This window comes from Drosophila pseudoobscura, chromosome 3 (assembly GCF_009870125.1).
Source record: "Drosophila pseudoobscura strain MV-25-SWS-2005 chromosome 3, UCI_Dpse_MV25, whole genome shotgun sequence".
Classification (NCBI taxonomy): domain Eukaryota; kingdom Metazoa; phylum Arthropoda; class Insecta; order Diptera; family Drosophilidae; genus Drosophila; species Drosophila pseudoobscura.
This window is the reverse complement of record NC_046680.1, coordinates 19546339-19566360: the sequence shown is the minus strand read 5'-3', so window position 1 is coordinate 19566360 and position 20022 is coordinate 19546339. Positions and strand designations below refer to the sequence as shown.

At 48.4% G+C, this 20022-nt stretch overlaps 1 protein-coding gene across 7 annotated transcripts in view; it reads right to left on the bottom strand.

Annotated features, from left to right (window-relative positions):
- Window positions 1-19238, bottom strand: part of Mid1 (calcium-permeable channel component Mid1) — a 36145-nt gene extending 16907 nt beyond the window's left edge. For 2 of the 7 annotated variants that reach the window (XM_002138800.4, XM_033377928.1), the window contains exons 1-3: window positions 18687-18824; window positions 14170-16271; window positions 2702-3529 (exon numbers count right to left, since the gene is read on the bottom strand). In XM_002138800.4, the coding sequence (XP_002138836.4) occupies window positions 2702-3529; window positions 14170-15495 (2154 nt within the window). In that variant the 5' untranslated portion in view covers window positions 15496-16271; window positions 18687-18824. The other 5 variants (XM_033377924.1, XM_033377925.1, XM_033377926.1 and 2 more) reach the window with 5 other exon arrangements.
- Window positions 19239-20022: the final 784 nt, after the last annotated feature.

Sequence of the window (20022 nt, the reverse complement as noted above, 5' to 3'; positions counted from 1 at the left end):
AGGAGGTGTATAAATATTGCCTGGGGGCCAAAAACAAACAGGAACTGAAGCTTGAAGATTCACAAACTGGAATTTAATAGGGAGTATATACGTATCTATGTAAATGGTATCAGAACGGAATTGATCAGGTTAGAAGCCTATATGGGTGTACCATCAACTGTCTGTAGTCTAGAACTATAAGTCACTATCAAAATAATGGGTTCTATGTTTTCTTTGAATTCTGTATCTGTTTTTGTGTTGCATCCTTTTGGGGCTCCACCTGCCATTTCTCTCTATTTGCTGTAATTCTTACCCGTTTTCCAGTCTTTCCCAGCCTCAAGCCAGATTTCATGCGAATTAGTTCTGCCGTGCTAGGCCTTCTCAGAATCTGCCCATAGGAGACAAATTCGGAAATGAATTTCTGCCACTCCATTCTGTGGTGTAATGAATGTGATTGAAATTTACTGGAATATGTCCCGTCCAGGATAATCGAATGACCGCATTTATGAGACCATCAAAAGGGCCTTGGGTCGTGAGGAGCCTTATTTCGGGCAGTGCCTCTTTCCACAGAAAATGATTTCCCGACCGCAAGCAAGACAAACGTGGCCTTGTGGTGAGGTCCGAAACAGATAGATTCCCTTTGCGGTGGGCCACAATGTCAAGCCTTTGGCGACTAATTAGACAAAGTTGTGGTTATATCACATAAATCATAATAAATAAGTGCGGGTATTTATGTGCATGGGCCAGTCTGGAGGCCCAGCTCTGATGGCCATCTCTGGGAACAGTCAACCTAATTAATTTAAATCAACTACTGCTTGATCGGCATCTGATTCGAGCCCTGATTCTGACACTGCCCAGGAGTCTCAGCATGGTCTGCTGGCCATGTGCAAAAACGTGTTTCGGGCCGAAGGAGCAAGCTGGAATCTGTTTGCGGCCCGAGGCTGGCTACCACTTGGAAGTTAATGCCCAAAAGAAGCCTCTTGCTGAATGGCCAGAGAGCGAGAGCGAGAGAGAGGAGAGTGGAGAGAAGCGCGCGCAGTTGAAGTATTTGAAATAAATTTCGGCTGGAAATCAGAATCGGTTCGTCTATCAAACTTTTGGCACAGGAGCTCCAAAATGAAATCAATAAAAATAAAATAAATTTAATCACTTTTTTCGTTTTGGTTAGTGCATAAATTGTACAAAAGGCATATTTCATTGCATAAGCCTGACTAAATGCTGCGGATTTTGCCGGAAATTAAAACGAATCAGTACACTTTTCGAAACTTATATAAACTACGGAAAAGTTTGCAGAATATCCAAGAGCCTTCAGACATATGCATGAGAGAGAGAGAGCTCTGCTGACAGCTGACACTGAGAGAAAGAGAGCCGCTCTTTCCACAGCCACTGCTGGAAAATCTGCTCCGTCTGTGGCTCTCTGCTTTCACCTGATTTGCACTCCAGCCAAGAGCCAAGAGAGGATACATGGACAGAGAGCTAGAGACAGAAATGTTTCGAACTAGAATCATGTTAAGACTGCCCTCTCTTTCACTCTGCGTCCGTACCCTTATCCACCCAGCCCCCTCTGTCCTATACATTAAAGCCCTACCCAGATGCTTGTTGTTGCTGTTGTGGCTGCACAGCGCATTAAATGTGTGCCACCAGGCGTATGCGTAATTTAAATTTAAATTTGTGTGTGTACATATGTCTGCTTCTGCCAGCACTTGCAACCAACCCACATCCCAGTCAGCTAACCATTGCCTGTTACGGCCCCCCCCCGATCCAACTCTCCACACCGTCATCATGTGTATTTTTGGCCTGAAACGTTGTTGTTGCTGCTGTCTGCTTAGCATTTGCCTCAAGTTTTGTTAATCAGCGCAATTCACATTTCTTTTTTTTAGCATGCCCTCGGCACCTCCTTCTCGTCCTGCTCTCCCACTCTCTCTCTGTCTCTCTCTGAGATTTTGCAGTATTCAAAAGGTTTTTCCTTTGCGTACAGAGACCCTCATTAGCGTAGTCATTGTTTCTGGCCTGGGCCCCGCACCCGCACCCACACCCACATCTACACCGCCTCCCCCATTCGGCATCAGTTTTCACGTTTTCAGGTTAAGGCAAGGAATCTTTGGCCAGCACTTGACAAATAATTACCAATTATATGGTACAGACATCAAATATGCAGCCGAAATGTGCCTCCCCCTTTCTCTCTCTCTCGCTCACAGCATGCGACAGCTGCAGCCAGTCTTAAGTGCCACAAATTAACCGCAATCTCCTGCTCCTGGTCCGTCTCCGCCTGGCTCACACTTTGCGGTTGCTGGCACTGGCCCTGACTGTCCTCCTGGCATCCTCATAATTACGCGTCTGAAATGCGAAACCCTGGACAAGCGAGTCCTGGCTGTGCAGAACGAGCTCTCGATGAGCTCGAGCCAGTGCCAGTACCAGTGTCTGTGCACTGGGCGAAAGGCAAGGGGCAATACTTAGTGCAATCGGAACACTCCGAATGTATACTTGGCCATTTCCATTTCTCTCAGTGCAGATTACTGCTTTAGGGGTTTTTTCCTCTTTCTGGTGGCTCAACTTTAATAATTAATGAGCAACCAAAAATGTCACGCGGTGCGGAAATGTTCCGGCCTGGCCGGGAATGACTATAGAAGGTGATTGGGGTTGGGGTTGGGGCTGGGTCAACGGGGCCAACTCATTCTTTGAGAGGTCGCTGGCCGCCATTTAATTGGAAAAGGGAACTCACCTTGCAGTCGTCGCACTGGTTGATCAACGAGTAGACCTGCCGACAGTCGAAGCGGAAGAGGATCTCGGCCAGCTCGCAGGTGATGCGATTGGCCAGGGCGTCCACGTCCAGCAGGTCGCTGAGGATGCGGACGCACTCGCCCCGGTCCGAAAGGGTGGCGTTGAGGGCCAGCGTGTGCAGAGCGCTGAACACACTCCTCTCGCAGCAGTTCCGAAGGCGCAGCGTCCGCAGCCGCTTCAGCAGCTCCGTGGGTGACTCCAGGCCGCACAGATGCTGCGGACTCGACTCGGCGGCATCGCCCAGATAATCAAGGCACTGTTGTTGCTCATCCTCAGCTCCAGCTCCAGCTCCAGCGTGCCCCTGCTCCGGCTGGTCCGCTGCGTCGAGGTGAATCTGCGGCTGGGCATGCAGATGGCTGTAGGACAACGTTGGCTCTGCCGCCGCATCCATGTCCTCGGTGCTGGGGCTGGCCATGGTGGAGAATGCAGCCGCACTCTCCCCCAGCTCAAGCTCCAGGTCCTGCTCGGCCTCTGTTGTGGTGGGGATGTCCGTGACCGGAGGATCCCCTTCGCTGCGATCCCGCTCCCTGCGCACCCGCGACATGACTCGACTGCTGTGACCCAAGCGCATCTGGGATGTCTTATAGTTTACGAAATACTTGGCTTTATTGTTACTGGTGACGCTCCTCTTCGACATGGAGCCCTCTCCGGGCGCTGCGGTCCGTTTCTGTGGGGGCTGCTGCTGCTCGGCGCAGGAACGCGGACACGTTGGGGGCCCAGGTCCCTCATCGACCCAGGCCATGGGCAGTGTGCCAGCCGAGCACTGACCCTGCAAAGAAGCAAAACAATTGGAGTTTTAACGATTTTGAAAAATTAAAGTACAAAAGTACACTCAATGAAAGCCTTCCCCAAAGTACATTATTCAGAGGATATTTTTAAATGAAGGAGTCTGATTTTCATTACTCATAAACCTCTTTAATCTGTTGAGCGAGTCTCGTGATGGGATTTCCAGGAAATGATGTTGAGATTTCTTGAAAATTTCGTAATGAATGGAGCCTTGTAGGTGCCTCTGTTTCGGCAATTCTTTATGTTTAATCCATGTGTGTTTGTACGATATTGATTCGATTGTCCAAGCAGATAATTACAATATTTGCATAAATTTCTGTCGAATTTTCGCATTTATTTCGCAGTTTCGTGGCAATTACTGCAGGCTGGCATCCACGTCCAAAATTAACTGTTTTTGTGTGATTTTAAAATTAAACCATCCAACTGTGATATGTACACTCACACAGACACACCCACTCACTATGGGGGGTTGGGGGAATTCCCCAGGCACTGGGCGGTACAGTAAGAGCAAAACAAAAGCAGCGGCAAAAACAAAAAGTACTCTGGTATATTGAAAAACTTTTGCACGACTAACAACAACAGCGAAAGTCATAAAGTGCAACAACAAAGGGGGAGAGCAACAACAATGGGGAATAGAAGCTAGAACTGGGAAGGGAGGGCACGGCAAGGAACGCAACAACAAAAAGGCACAACAGGAGAGCAGAGGAGAGGAGAGGAGAGGAGAGGAGGAGCAATGAGTGCATAAAGAGCTGATGTTTTTCGTTATTAAAATGACCGCACTTCGTTGGAATTTTCCACATCCTTGCATAAAACTCAAGGCAACATCCAGTACACCAGCAACAACAGCCGCCTGAGGTGAGGAGCAGCAGGAGGTGGGGGAAGAGGCAGGAGCCGTAGAAGAATTTTCGTAAAATACTTTACGGCATTTACTATCAATATTGAAAGGCAACAGACAGCAGAAGGATGCGCAGGAGATGCTTGCAGCAGAAGGAGCTTACACATTTTTTTCCGATTTAAACTGCTACCTCACCACCCGGTGATTCCATGCATATTTATGAGCCCAAGGGGGTGGGGGTGGTAAGTGGGGGAGGGGCGAAGTTTGTAGTCCCAAGAATTTGTTGCATCCTTATGTATGTATGATGGCGGCAGGCTGATGGCCTGGAAATTATCCGGATTACCCAATTTATTTACAATTTACTCAACTCTCAACGAGCCCATGGATGCAGTACTGCTTTTAGACAATTAAAATCAAGCAAGCAATAACCTCTAGCGGGAAAGAATATCCTTATAAGAAGAAGAAGATTTCGGAGCAACGAAAGCCGCTTGTTCAGCATCAACTCTGCTCCTTCGGTCACTGGGAATGCTCTGACCCTTTGAACTTTCCAGCCGTGAGTAATATGTAACAATCAACAACTCTCGATTGCCGCGTGTCCTGTGTGTGCCCTTTTCCTCATTTCCTCCTCAATCGTTTGCCATGAGCGCGCTTCATGTTCCCCGGGCAATAACAATAAGCTGGGAATTTCGCTTGGAGCACGCACAGATATTCCCAGCAGCGGCAGCGGCAACGGCAACGGGCGAATGGATGGTGCGGGGTGGGGTCTGAACTCAGATGAAAAATCATACAAAAGAGAATCTAATACAGCTAAACACACTATCCCCCACACACACACACACACACACACATATATACATACTCACGCACACATTAAGAGCGACAGAGAGAGGAGCACGTGTACAGGCAGCCATTGTTGATTTAATGGCCGACCAGCTGTGGCCCAATGCACAACAATGCGGCCCCAGGAAGGGGAAAGGATGGCGGATGGCCAACGGAAGAGGCCACTGGCAGGGAATGGACACATCCCACACACAATGCAGGGGTAAAGATAAATTCTTAAATTCACAGCAGGCGAAATAAGAAATTACAATTTGTGTATCAGAGCTTTTTTCCGGGGGAGGGGGGAAAAAGGTTGCACAGCGAAGCCTATCAGCGAACCCCGTCTCAGCGTCCAGCCTTTGACGGCCTTCTCTTTTGACGGTTCCCACTCTTCTGGAAAACTTTCTAAAACTTTCTCTTCTACTTCATTATGCGAAACTTGGTAATGAGAATCATTTCAAATTGAAGCTCCACTAAAACCGATTAAAAATTAAGCTGTGAATATTCCATTTAAAAACAAGAGAAAGCTGAGATAATTTCTGAAGAAGAGGGGACTTATAGATTGAGTTGGCATTGTTTTATCTCTCGGAAGTGCAGAGCAGACTAAGGCTGAATTTTCGATTCGCTCCAACATACTCGTAAGTATCATCATCAGTATTTATTCAGGCAGGCCCTAATATTTCCTGATTGTTTCATGCAACTGAAAAGTGTCAAAATCCTAGTGGTCCTGCAGCCCGGAGAGACCCACAAACAAACCCAGAGTCACACACGTGGAGCATATTGAATGCAGTTGGAATGTCAGTGAGGAGGACATGAAATATTCATATCTGGTCTGGGGATAACTGAAATTGCAACAGGAATTTCAATACAGAGCAGAGCAGAGAACAGCATGAACATGGACATGGGCCTTGGACGGGTGCAGAGGAATGGCAAAGTGCACATGGCCGCAGGATGAAACATTCATGAGTCCAGGTCAGCGCATTTCTCTCGTCCTCTCCTTTCGTTTTGGCTTTGGCCATCTCTCTCTCTCTCTATCATGGGCCAAAGTATTCCTTTTCAAGTTGTCATTAACTTTGCTGTGGACCTGAAAGTGACGGACAGCCGGGGGTTGGCATTGTAGCCGAAACAACAAGTTGCATGAGAGGCTTTTCCAATCAGGCCTGCTGGTCTGTCTCTTCTCTGCAGGACATTGCACACACCAAATAAAAAGTGAGAAGGAGTAGGAGTAGGAGGAGCAAAAAGCTTAAACAAAGACCTGGCATAATGGAGTATGCATTATGGCTAATGGCCAACGCCTACCACTACACGGACGACACACAGAGGCACTCATACATACATATGTGTAGATAGCTGAGCATGGCCTTTGTGGTTGTGATCCTTTGTGGCAGGTTGTAAGAGGCGGGGCCACAATGTCTAATAAGCCACGAAGGGGGCCCGACCCGGCCCGGCCCGGCCCGAGTTCCTAAATGCTTAGACAATGAAAACGGACTGTCCTAACAATGATGTCAGCCACAGACAAGAACGGGTCGGATGGGGGCCTGATCTGTTGCAGCAAGAGGAGATGTGGCTGTACCACTTGACCCATGACAGTTTAGGCCAAGCGACAATCAGCGTACAAATGTATTCAGATGGATGTGTGTCTCCGTCGCTGCCTCTGGACCACCAATCCTTTTACCCTTACATGGCTTAAGCAAGTACTGCCTTGATTAGGGAATACACTCATACATATACACTCCGACGAAGGGAGAGGCCAGGAAAAATATTATTCAAAGCAAAGGCGCCGGCTTGAAGGCAATAGAAATCTGGCCGGAACAACAGGAACGTCAACTTCTGGGGCCAAAGTGCACTTGAGCTAAACACCAACAGCTACAGCTATAGCTATAGCTATAGTTACTGTTACAACAACTGCAACATTTACAGCATCTGCGAGTGGAGCAACCAGAACAAGCGGCAAGCGGCAAACGGCAAACGGAACCGACAACACTTTAAATGTTACAGCTTAACCTCGACGGGCAATTCAAACAATGTACTCTCGCACACACACTCGTAGTCACCACACATATGCTGCTACGCCCGAGCGTATGTGTGTGTCAAATTTTAACGCCTGTCAACAATTCAAGCTGGGGCAAAAAAAGAATGCAACTGCAACGGCAACGCAACGGCAACGGCAACGCCAATGGAAACAACAACAGGCCAAGAACATGTCGCAGGCAGCACTCAAAATTTCAAATGCATGCATACAAATGTGTGCGATAGACACCCTGCACTAGCAGGGTATAACATTCTTTGAGGAAAGAGAGCAGCTTTGCATCATTGCCCCCCTTTGCTGTTGTTCAGCGGCTAATGATCGATAAAATGGCATTCATTTGCCTTATATCTACTGTTGAGAGTTGCGAGGCAAACCAGCCGTCCCGCCAGTCAGGACTGTGAGCAGTCCCTTGGAGGTATCAAATATTCGTTTAGTCCGACAGTTCCCTTACGTATTTATGCAGTGTGTCAGCGCAAGAAGTGTAGATGTGTTGTGCAAAAGCGTAAAAATGTGACAGGCGACACGGATACTGGGGGCGAGAGAAAGAAAGAGTGGGCACGCACACACACCCACACGACGACAGGCAAAGGCACAAACGCAGACACAGACACTGACACAGACACATGGCCGCGTTGACGTGGCTGGCAGGCCGCACGGGACAGGCGTGGCCGGGGGGCGGAGGGCCGGGAAGACATAGGGCGTAGGCAAATTGTTTGTCACATGGCAGTGGTAGTGCTGCCCGAAACCTCCCTTGTCATTTTACCTTGATGCTCGTTGGATTCGTTGCCGTTTTGTTGTCAAAATCATAAACAGGCACCAGGCCGAGGCCTGGCCACACCGCCCCCACAACCCCCGCACAGTCGTAGGCACATACCTTTCGTCTCTCTCTCTCCCTCTCAGTCTCGGTTGCCGCCTGCTCGTTGAGATTCAGTTGCAGTGGCAGCCATTTCGCATTGTTTTGCACATAGTCGATCTGCTCTGCACGCATTTGCCAGCTGCATTGCTTTGCATAACAAGTGTAATCCTGCAGCTCAGGAGCGCTACCGCTGCACCCCTCCACTCAGTGGGTCTTCTCCACAATTATGCAACAATTTTCAATGTGCAATTGGCAGGCAAAAGGGAAAACGGGAAAAGCAACGTTTTCACCAGCGGAAATCTAATGCAAATAAAGCGGAAATTGTTTGCCCAACCAACACCAAGGCACCTCTACTCTTGCTGGTCCTCTCTTGGCACTTGTGAGCCGTCAAATTAGTGTGTATGTGGGAGAGTAGAAGAAGAAAGAAAGAAATACAAATAAAATAGGGAAAACTGTGCAAAATCCCGAGCAGGAGCGAACCGGAGCGTCCTGTCAGCACTTCCACTCGGGACAATTACAGTTCGTGCATAATTCAGGGAATACTCCCCAAGGTCTACTCGAATGAGACAAAGTGTTTCAGCACGCAACTAAAGACAGCTAAACAGAGAGTCGGATTGTGCAGGTCCTTATGGAGTGTTTTTTGCCGAGATTTGGGACAATTTTCCATGGACTTGGATCTGATTTGATGGCAATTACCAGCTTGAGTGTTTGGCTTTCTTTTGTTTTCTTTGAACGTTTAAACTTCTACACATTCAAGCCGCTTCCTTATCGGGTCAAATATTTACGCATCTTATGTCCTTTTCAAACACACACACCCACACACACATACACACGTACGCACGAACAGATGCCTGATTACGCTTTGAAGCTAATGCAATAATGCAGAAATTATGTTTTGTGCCCCATTATCAAAGGCAATCGATCAACTCGAGCAGCAGGCAGGCAGTAGATTGAAGAGGTTGCCGGGGTGGCTTGTTTGGCGGGGTGACGGGGTGTCAGAGGGGCAGACCTGCCGGGCGCCCATCAATTTAATCATATTTAAACAGCGTCTCGTGTATTTATCACTCATTATTTATGCATATATCAATCCATCTATATGGCCACAAGGCCCCCATTATCGGGCAAACAACGCCGGAAATTCGGGAAAAAACCGCGCCCAGAAAAAAATATGGAAACGAGAAGGGTGGTGGGGTGGGGGGTATCAAAAGGGATATTCAGGGACGCACCTGTCTGTCTGTCTGTCACATCACATATTTGTTTGGCTAACACCCGCGCGCACACACTCACAAGAGAAAGGGCCGGCGCCTGTCGTTATTCCATACAATTTTATCAAAATTAATTTGTCAAACGTTCACCGGTGCTTTGCATGTGTATAGGAGGTGTATTGTGCATGTGTGGGGTATTCTCTCTATCACCTCCCCTTACCCTCTCTAATGACAACAATAAGTTGAATGAATTTAATGAAATGAGATGTAAACATGTGGACAACTGTGGACAGGCGGCAACAAAAAGAAGCCCTGGGCTAGCAGGGGGGGCTGGGGAGGTGGTGGGCCCACCGGTGGGGACCCTGGCCATTGTCTATATTCCCTTTCGTTCACTCCATCTTTCACCACTCTAGATCCCCTTCTGTATTCAGCATTTGCTTGTTTTCGAACTCGTAATGAAATTCTTGAGTAGAAATTCATTTTGCAACTTTTACTCAAACAATGCTCATTGAATAATTTACGCTCAGCGCCGGCAGAAATGAGATACCCAAATGAAATAGAAGGAAATGGGATTGGGATGGGGATGGGGTTGGGGATGGGGACTGGGAATGTGGTTGGGGATGCACTGCAGCAGTGCTCCACTTAGTGCGCGCTCCATTCCCCTGGCACTTGACGTGCTGAGAGAACCCCGAGCCAGAACCAGAGACAGAGCCAGACCCAGAGCCAGAGCCAGAGCCAGAGGCAGAGTCAAAGCGAGTGTCCGGGTCGACGCAGCGCATAATTGCATTAGCCCCGTGTTGGATGATGGGGCTCCCGTTAGCAGGCCCCGACCTTTGGGCCACCCTTTGGGGGCTAATTTAATTGTTTTGTGTATTTAGCCTGGACATTGCATTCAAGTATCACAAAGGGACACCGAACGTTGTGTTACCTCTTTTTCCTTAATGGGCCAATCAATGCACCTCTCACTCTGGCCGTCTCGACTTGCACAAAGTTCCTGCCTCATGTGCCATTTGACAGGCTCAAAATGCAAATTGCGGGCAATTAACATTCAAGCGTTTCAGTCACGAACCAACTGGAAGGCGATTGTGAACCGCAACCAGACATCTTAGCCGGGCTAATTGTGCTGCCAACTAATTGAGCTCGGTCCCCGTCCAAGTCCCGGTCCCTGGCACCGACTAATGTGTCACCATTTGAGGTCCAGCTTTATAGACGATTCTTTTCGAAGATGTGGAAAACATTACTGAGAATTCGATGGATTGGTGGAATTTTTTTATTGCAATTTTAACTCATCATTTCATTTATATGTATATGAAGCTAAAACAAGGAAATCCACGCTGTTACATTAAACGATTTGGAGGGGAGCTCTCTTTGGATGGCAGACAGCATTTATCAGTTCCTTAGTTCTGGAAACCATTTGCCCGAAGGCGGACAGTTTATGACAGTTTTCGGCTTTGTTTGTGTCTGACTTGGTCTGGCTGGGTGGTGTTGCTGGGCATGATGTAATCGGAGGCAGCGACTTGCAGTAGCACCATCACCAGCAGCACCAGCAGCACTAGCAGCACCAAAAGTACCAGCAACAGCCGCCAACTGCTTACAAAATAATTGATTTTGTACACATCCTTGACACAAATAAACAGTCGCCCTGCTCCGACCTGCAATGCTACGGCCGGGGGCTGCGGAACCGTCCCTGCAGTAGTTTAACCAACATAAGGGCGGTCGGGCCAACTGCACACACACATATGCACATATGTAGGTGTGAGTGTTCCATAGAATTTCGTATTAAATTCAACAAAGGCAGAGGTTGTTTTAATTGAATTGGAGGGGATTGAAACTGAAACTGAAACTGGAGCTAGCTAAGAGTTGAATGAAACCAATACAAATTTGTTTGCTGTTTTCTGTTTTCTGAGTTGCAATTTCCACTCCAATCCTACACTCCAGAGCTGCAAAAAAACAAATGGCAGAGCAAAAGCAGTGGATCATAAAGCGGAGCGCAATAAAAGGTAGCAAAGGATGCTCGACATGGAGATTACTCTGGACAAAGAGGCGATTACGCGACATGGAGGAAGCAAAGCTTTGAATTGCACCAAAGCACGACTATCGTACAACCAGTGTATCGTGAAGTGAGATCCTGCCACTTTCCAGCGATCAGATGAACATGGCTTTTCCTTCACACTCTCCTGCTACTCCACTGGCTAACTGAGCCACAATTCGAATCGCACTTGGCAAGCACTCGTGGCAGGTCCTGAGTGCCACAGCAGCCATGCCTCACTATGCATTGCAGCCACGCAGCAGGGACCGGGACAGACTCCCTCCGTCGTAAGCCCTCTAAGGCCCTGGCCCAGCACTCGACACGAGTGGGGGACAGGACAGGCTGGCACTGCCGCTGCCGCTGCCGCTGCAGCCGCCTCTGCAGTGGCATCAACACATCAACAGGCCACAGCCTGAATGCTGCCACTTGCCATTCGCCTCATCATAAATTCTGCACTGGCTCTTGCAAAGGACTCTGAGGCAGGACATTCTCGAAAGGGAGCATTAAGGGGGCAGTCGAACGGGGGAGTGATGGCTGGGAAAGGGCTTTGTCCACTCCTGACATGGAAATTGGAGAAATGTTTGCTAATTTGCAGCTCTAAACCAGCCGGAATTGCCCCGGAGACAAGGCCAAATTAAAATTGTTTGAGAAAATCTCTGCTGTCACTCGCTGGTGAACAGGTCTTTGCGATGTACTTTGATCCAGATCAGACCTTTGCTCTTTTGCTTTCCCATGTTTCATACTCTGTTGAGAGAAAATCAGGCAAGGGGAAAAGACAGCAACGGAGATGAAGGCGCTGAATCTGGCGGACCTGTCTATTAAAGAGCTTCCTCTCGTATCTACTTGCAATGAAAATGAACCTATAGTTGAATGTACAATAATTTGTTATCTAACAAAAATATTTCTTCAAGATGAAAATCTTTCCGTAAAAGCAGACTTTAAAAGGAAAAAATATACCCCACAAAAACTTGATTTCTAATGTAAAGAGGAGGAGAGCTCCTCCAGTCTGCTGCATCGTTCGTGGAAGGCCATCAAATAGATGCGATAAGTTGAATTATTTTTCACTTTGCCCCACCACATGGCCAGGCAAGTTCTGGCGGCTGTTCTACTTAAATGCCTTCAAATGGTCTGATTGACTTAATTATTTAATTGCCGGCAGGCTGGCAGAATGACAGACACTTGGCTAGGAAAAGAACTTTCTCTCCTGCCACCTGATGACGGGAAAATCAATAGTCCCAAGTAATTGGAATTCGAGGTTGGGGCTAATTGTTTGTCAGTCGGGGATCAGAGCAACAAATAAAACCTCATCCGATTGCGGCATCTCCTGAGAAGAAAAAAACACAAAAAAACGAAACGAAAGTTTGGCCAATTTCAATTCAATTAAATTTGCATTTGGGCAAATGGCAGTTGCAAGAATACATTAATAAATATTAAAATCTGAATTAGACTTGGCAGAGCCAATTGAGTGTGGAGAGAAGGGAAGTGGACGCGGGTAGAAGTGGAACAGCAGCGGAATTGCATTCCATAGGTGAGTGGTTAGCAAGGATTTTTGGCAGACAACCAAAAAGGAATAAGACCAAAAAAAAAAGAGAATCAATTTGAAAGGGCCCGATGGATGGTCTCTCTCACTCTATATCCTTCTTCTCTCTCTCTCCCTCTCTACCTCTCTCTCTCTCTCTCTCTGTGTCTCTGTCTCACTCTGCCACAATTGCAAAGGCATTTTCGTTGATTTGCAGCTCGTTTTTGTCAGCTGCCAGCACAGGCAATAATGACGACGATGATGATGAAACTGTCGTGGAATCTGAAGTGGTCCTAGCTGGGGGCCCCGCAATTGTCACAAGGAAAATAACGAAGAAAAACTGAAAATCACTTTTTCCTTTGGCAGTTTGAGTGGCAAGCCAACAAGAGAAAAGTGCCTGGCTCGATGGCGAGAAACCCCCCTAATAATAATAGTATAAAAAACGCCTTTGTTCGAGCTTCCGTTTCCCTCGGCAAAAGTTAAAGTTTCCGCCTGCTAAACTTAACATCTACATAATATCTTGAAAAGCAAAATAGTATGGCACACAAACAGCCATAAGCTTTTCAATTTTAGTACAAATTGTATACATATTCCAGGGTTTAATCAAATTTTTTCTCATCGATGAATCGCTCGCAAAAGTAGGCAATGAATTTTAATTCATTTCGCAGCGGGTAGCCATACAAGCCATACATCTATGAGCATGCTTTTTGCAATTCTCGCAGAAGTCGACAACAAATCTCTTGGAAGCAGTTTCCGCAGGTTTTAGTTCTGCTGAACTTTCTTTGGAAATAAAAGGCGAAGGCTTAGGGCCAACAACAATTGACACAGCTTTCAATATTGCCGAGTCGAGGTGGCCAGGGACAGGAACAGGGACAGAGGGACCCCTTCAAGTCGTTTGGCAATAGGAATCCCTTGAAATGCATACAATTTGTACATGTATTTGAGTACGTCTTTGTGGGTGTTTCACCCGCCGCCGCCAGCCCCCCTCCTGTTCCTCACGCTCTGTTTGAGTGTGGGTGAGTATTTGTATGCACTTAAGCTGTGCATTGTTGTCAATTTCTTGACAGTTTGAGTGAGTGGGTGGCTGCAACAGGGAACCAAGGACACAGCAATCCCTGTCCTGTTGTCGGTTGGGAGGAGGGCAGCCTACATAGCCGCGATGCCCGCACCAAGTACGGAATTGATTGAGACTTGCGCTCAAGGCCATTATCCCGAAGAGAAGACCAAAGGGATGCCGTATAATTGTACTTCCCTGCTTCTGGCTACGGAATAATGTAGAATAAGGGGCAAATTAAAGTTCACAGAGTGTCCTTGGGGGTGTGGGGACTCACCTGCAAGTCGGTGCCTGTGCCCGGCTGTGCCAGATCACAGGCTGATATCCAAGGATTAAGGCGTGTTAATGAGGACGCAGTGCCGAGTATACTCTTCTTCAGCTCCACGGGGTCTGGCAGGGATCTTGCTGGCCCGCCTCCTGCTGTTCTGGCTTCTGCTGCCGCTGCCGCTGACGCTGACCCGGCTACGGCCACTGCAGCGGTGGCGCTAAAGGCGCCGCCGGACCAGCTGTTATCCTTGTGACCAATCAGCTGAGCCGCCTGGGCATCAAGAATGTTGCCGGTAGCTTCTCTCTTGTTGTTATTATTGTTGTTGCTGTTGCTGTTGCTTTTACTGTTGCTGTTGGTGGAAGGAAACTCCTTCGGGCTGTTGTTGTCGCTGTGCTGCAGGACACTCTCATCAATCAGGCTGCTCTCGTCCCGCTGCTGTTGCTCCGGCTCCGTCTCCGTCTCCGTTTCTGTTTCCGTCTCTGTCTCGGTATCCGCCTCCAACTCTTTGACTGGCTCGTGCTGTTGCTGATGCGGCTGCTGCTGGATATTGTAATCCTCTTCCGTGAGCTTATCCTCCTCGTCCACGTCCTCGTTGAGCTTTATCAAGCGATCGAAGGACTCTTCGGAAAGCAAATCGTCCTCGGCCACAAGGGCAAAGATGTCCTCGTCCTCGTCTAACGCTTGTGAGGATGAATACTGCACTGGCAGACCGCTTTCCTCTGGCTCCTGTTCGGTCTCCTCCTCCTCGTTGCTGGACTCAGTCCTCGTTCCCGTCCCCGTTCCTGCTCTCGCTCCACTGCCTGTCCCTCCAGCCCTGCCAACAATATCGCTACTGAGGCTGCGCTCGCGTCGCCTTCGACGCTGTAGCCTCGCGCTGAGGGCCTCGGTGCGGGCACGCGGATCGTCGTGGTCGTGGGCGTGGGCGTGCTGGTAAGTGGGTGGCAGCTGGTAGATGGCCTGGGGCGTGGGCCGACGGTACAAGTCGAGATGGTGGGGCAGAAAGATGGGCAGCAGATATGAGCCAGAGCTGCTAATGAATGACGACGACTCGCCTCTGGACGGTAACGCAGTTCCAACTCCTCCACCTCTGTGACCTCCTCCCAGTCCACCTCCACCTGGTCCACCTGCTTCTGTGCCTGCTGCAGTTGCTCCAGTTCCTCCTGCTGCTCCTGCTCCTACTGCTCCTACTGCTCCCGCTGCTCCTGCTGATGTTGTTCCTATTGATGTGGATGCTGTCGTCGTCGTCGTCGTTGAGCTGATGCTGCTGCTGCTGCCACGCCGAGCCCCCGAAATAAACGCAAGCGCCATCACGACCAGCCCGGGTCCTGGCCGCATATTGACCTCGGGTTCGGCGGTGCTAGCATGGTGCAGGCCCGCTTGAGACGCGCTTGCGACTCCAATTCAATGCGAGTAATGATGGGCTCATGGCCCCATCATCATCAGAAGTGTGGGATTCGGATTTGGTGTGCTCAGATCCAGCTGCGGCCGCTGCTGCTGCTGCTGCTGCTGCTGCTGCTCCTGATCCGTATCCGTATCCCGATCCGACGCCAGTTTCAGTGCCTGCTGAACAGATCTGCTCCTTGCTTCTGCTCCTGCTCCTGCACCTGGTTCTTCTGCTGCTGCTACTTCGGCTCTGACTGCTGCTGCTAGAGGCATGAATCCTGACCTGGCTGAGCTCTCCTCAAGACTCCGAACTGTCCGAACAGTGACCCCTAAGCTAAGTCCCGCTGCTCTCCAGGCCGCTGGATCGCATTCAGTTAACCTCGGCTGCAGGGGTTATATGGTATGGGGGGTATCCTCGGCTCATGTTTGACACAAATATATTTTGCAACTTTTCATATATTTTTCACACGTTTTCTTGCACTGTATTTTACTTTGGGGACTGACTATCAACTATTTGCGGAATTTCATTAGATAGCTTATGGGTTATGGTTATGGCAGCTGTTATTGATGGTGTTGTTGTTGTTGCTTTTGTTGTTGTTGTTGTTGTTGTTGCTGTTGTTGTTTTTGTTTTTGTTGTTGGGGCTGCACATTAACCTTGAAATTGGAAATTTGTGGAAATTCGGTTGCTTCGTTGAATTGGTTTTGGGCTCACATAATTATTTAGAAATCTGCACAGACATAGAGAAATTGTTGTTAGGGCTCCTCTTATATTTAGCGGCTAAACATTATCGAATATTGTTTGCTTGACAACCTATCCATTCTTTTGGGTTTATTTTTGGGCTAGTTAAAAAAAAAAGGAATAATTGTTTCAAAAATGGTTTGTGCGCTCACGCTCTTAGCTCCCCAAAAGCGCTCTCCTTTTTTGCTCTCTGCCCTGGCTCTCTCTACCTCTTACTCCTTACTTTTTGTTAATTTTTGGGAAAACCCCTGGGAAAACGCTAAAGAAAAATAATTGGTAATTATTTTCAGAACATATTTAACTAAAGTTGGCCAAGATTCTGCTTTTCTGTCTTGGGTTTTCGACTGTTTCTGAATAGAAATAGTTTGAAGGAAATGGAGCGGGAGCGGGAGCTATGCGATAGAGAGAGAGAGACTAGCTCTTCGTTTAGCCGAAGCTCTGGCCCGAGCAGCGCAGCCAGCCAGCAGCCAACGCGAACACCGCACAAAAGAAAGCCGAAAAAAAATTGTCGTGGAAATCCCGTATATCTAACACACTCACACACAAACATAGAGACACAGAGCGCAAAGAAATTTATATAATTCGCAGCCAGCGGCTGCGGCTGCGGCTGCTGCTGCTCCTGCTGCTGCTCTGCTGCTGCTGCTCTGCTGCTGCTCGCTTTTCTCTGTTTCTCTGCTGCTGGCGCTGCAAACACAAAAACAGCGGATGGATGGATCCCCATCCACGAGCACAACGAGAATGAGAATGAGAACGAGAACGAACTCGTGGGTGTTCGTGTACGCGTCTGCCTCTCTCTCGCTGAGAGCTTGCATGCGTATGTGTGTGAGTAGTTACTTAGGGCAGCCAGGCAAGCACTCCGCATGCCATTTTTTGTAGTAGAAGAAGACGAAGAAGAAGAAGAAGAAGTTGGGCGAGAAGTAGAAGGAGAAGGCAAAGGCACGGCAAAGAAGCAGAAGCCGAGTAGCCCTCATCTCGTATTTGGGGTCGTCACTGTAGCCCTTCTATCCAAGTATTGGTGGTAAGACTGTCCATGTGTCGCCCCCGCTCTCTCTGTGCGTGTGTATGTGTGCGTTAGTGTTGGTGCTAAAGTCCAAGAAGTACAAAGCGCAGCATATTTAACAAAAACAAAAAAAAAACACATGAATCTGAAATAATCTTTCCCTCTCCTGTTAACCATTTGGTTTTTTTTTTTTTGCTTAGGATAATTTCAAAGGAATCCTTGAGATCTTTTGGAGGATTTCGCCTGCGTGTGTATCACAAAGGAAATCACTTTTCTTTGTTGATTACGGTTGTATTATTTAAATTCTTCTCTGTCCCCTGACCCCCGAGGTTTCTGTGCTCCACTCCGCATTTTGTTGCTCCCGATTGGAGTGTGTCTTCTTCTGCTTTCTGTGTGTTAACTTTCACTTTTGTTTTATTTGCTGCGTTGACACTGCGCACACACACACACACACTGAGAGACACGCACACACCCATGTGGAGGTGTATATGTACAGGGAATTTCTCTTTATTTTTTTGGTGGTGCGTGTGCTGCTGCTGGTGCTGGTGCTTTTGGATCCATTCAGTACAACAGCCGCTTATATAAGCCCGGAACGTAGCACAAGACTCTGAAGCATTTGTCTCGATTCCGATGAATCGGTCTATACTATTCCCGGGATAGTCTGAGCGACTTAGGCACAAATGCTGAACAATATTGGTTAAGGTTTGATTTTCTCATTATATAACAATCGGGGGGCTTTCGTTGTTTTTAGACCGTTTCACGGGTGGTGAATGTTCCCCGGGGAAAGCTGGGGGAAGGCTCTCGAGTTACCTTTACCGTTACCGTGGCCGTGCCCGTGCCCGTTCCCGCACCGAACAATACACTAACTATATACTGATGTACCTATGCTTGTACCTATATAGTCGTGTATATAAGGCAGTGTGTGTGTGTATGGGTGTTCTTCCCAGAGCGCAGCATCAACTGCCGTAACGGTTCGTTCGCGTGTGGGCGGGGACACGGCAGGTTGGGGGCGTTGTAGGCAGTGCTCGAGAGTTATGCTTGGCTTAGCAGATTTTCTTGGGTTTCTTTCGTTTCGTTTCTTTTCTTTTCGCTCTGCTCTGCCCTGCTCCGCTTCCCTGCTCCTCCTCCACACTTTTTCCTTTTACCCCACCAACTAGACTAGCCCGATTGGCAGTTCTCGAGTCATACTATATTTTATCCCGTTTCCCGTACACATTCCGGGGGATTTGCACTTTGATTTCTTCACTTGCGGCTAACACGAAGACATTTGATGTGGTCCTCTGGGGTGCTTTTCTTTTCTTTTCTTTTCTTTCTATTCTTTTTGTTTGGTATTATTTGATTCGATTTGATTTGATTTTTCTTTTCTTTGTGTGAGTGGTGGACGCGACGACGCAGGATATATACCGTACAATCCTGCTTCTTGCTGATGGCCCCAAAGCACTGACTGTGCCACAATTGCAGATGGCGTTTAACTGGAATACCGAGCGAGCCGCGAACCGCGAACCGAACCCGAAAGCTCCACGAGCGAGCGGACGAGCACGAGTGGGTGGCCGCGAAATCAGCAGCAGCTGACAAGAGAGAGCCGGACAGACAGCGTCGTGTCGACTCTCTCTTCTGCTAGCGCGCTCTCTCGCTCTCGCGCTCTTTTTCCGGCTGTTTCGAACTTCCAGGCTGCGCTGTACAGGATGTTGGCTAACAGTGCCCTAACAGCAGCGCCTTCGAACTCTATTCGGACGCCAGTTCGAGTTGAAGTAAGAAAAATTACTTGATGCAGGACACTTAATCACACTGCCCCAAAGAGAGAGGCACCCAAAAAGAGGGAGTCTAAAACTCGCTCAGGAGCCACCCGTTCCACTCCACTCGCCTGCGGCCTGTGCTCCGGTCCCATCCCGTCCCATCCCATCCTCGCTTTTGCCTTGGTTTCGGTTTCTTTTGCTTTTGCTTTTACCTTTACTCAAACTTTTGCTTTTGGTTTTTCGCTTTTTTCCCTTTCCATTTTGTTGTATTTTCTGTGGCATTTCGTTACGGCGTTTTGTCGTTGTCTCACTTGGCCTAAATGTGTAATACCCTATAATGTCGTTTAATCCCACTCAGCATGTTTTAGTTTGGTCTGGCAGCTGACGGGAAAGTCGGCCAGTGGATGGGATCGTAATTACCCATTGGTCCTGGGCAGGTGGCCCAGGAGATCGCATCGCATTGGGAAAGTGGAGCATCATGAGGCACCATCTATGGTGCTGGCACGGACACGGGCACTGGCACTCGCTATTTAAACTGTTGTGCCAATTAGAAGTAATCCAATATGACACTACCCACGCGGATGACTCGCGCTGGCTCGTTGACTGTTCAAATGCGGCAACTGGGGCAAGCCAAGGCCAGGCCGACCTTCGAGCAGACACTCGACAGCAGCAGAAGCAGCAGCATCCACAGCTCTGGCAGCAGCCACTCACTCAATAGTGTTGGATAGGCGGAGCGGAGGTGGAGGTGGAGGCAAGGGTTGGACAGTTGATGCCTCTGCCACTTGAATTATTAAGTTGGCCTTTTTTTTTTGGTAATTAACTTAAGTAGCCGCGACTACAAATCAGAGGGAGGTCCGGCTTCGTGCCAGCATTAGCCACACCCCATCCGATCGGGGGAGAAGTGGAAGAGCACAACAAAAACTCGGAGAACGGCAAAGCGGAAAAAGGGAATTAGGGGAAACTAGGGAAAATCCCACATCATTTGGCTGGGAGAGCAGTCTGCC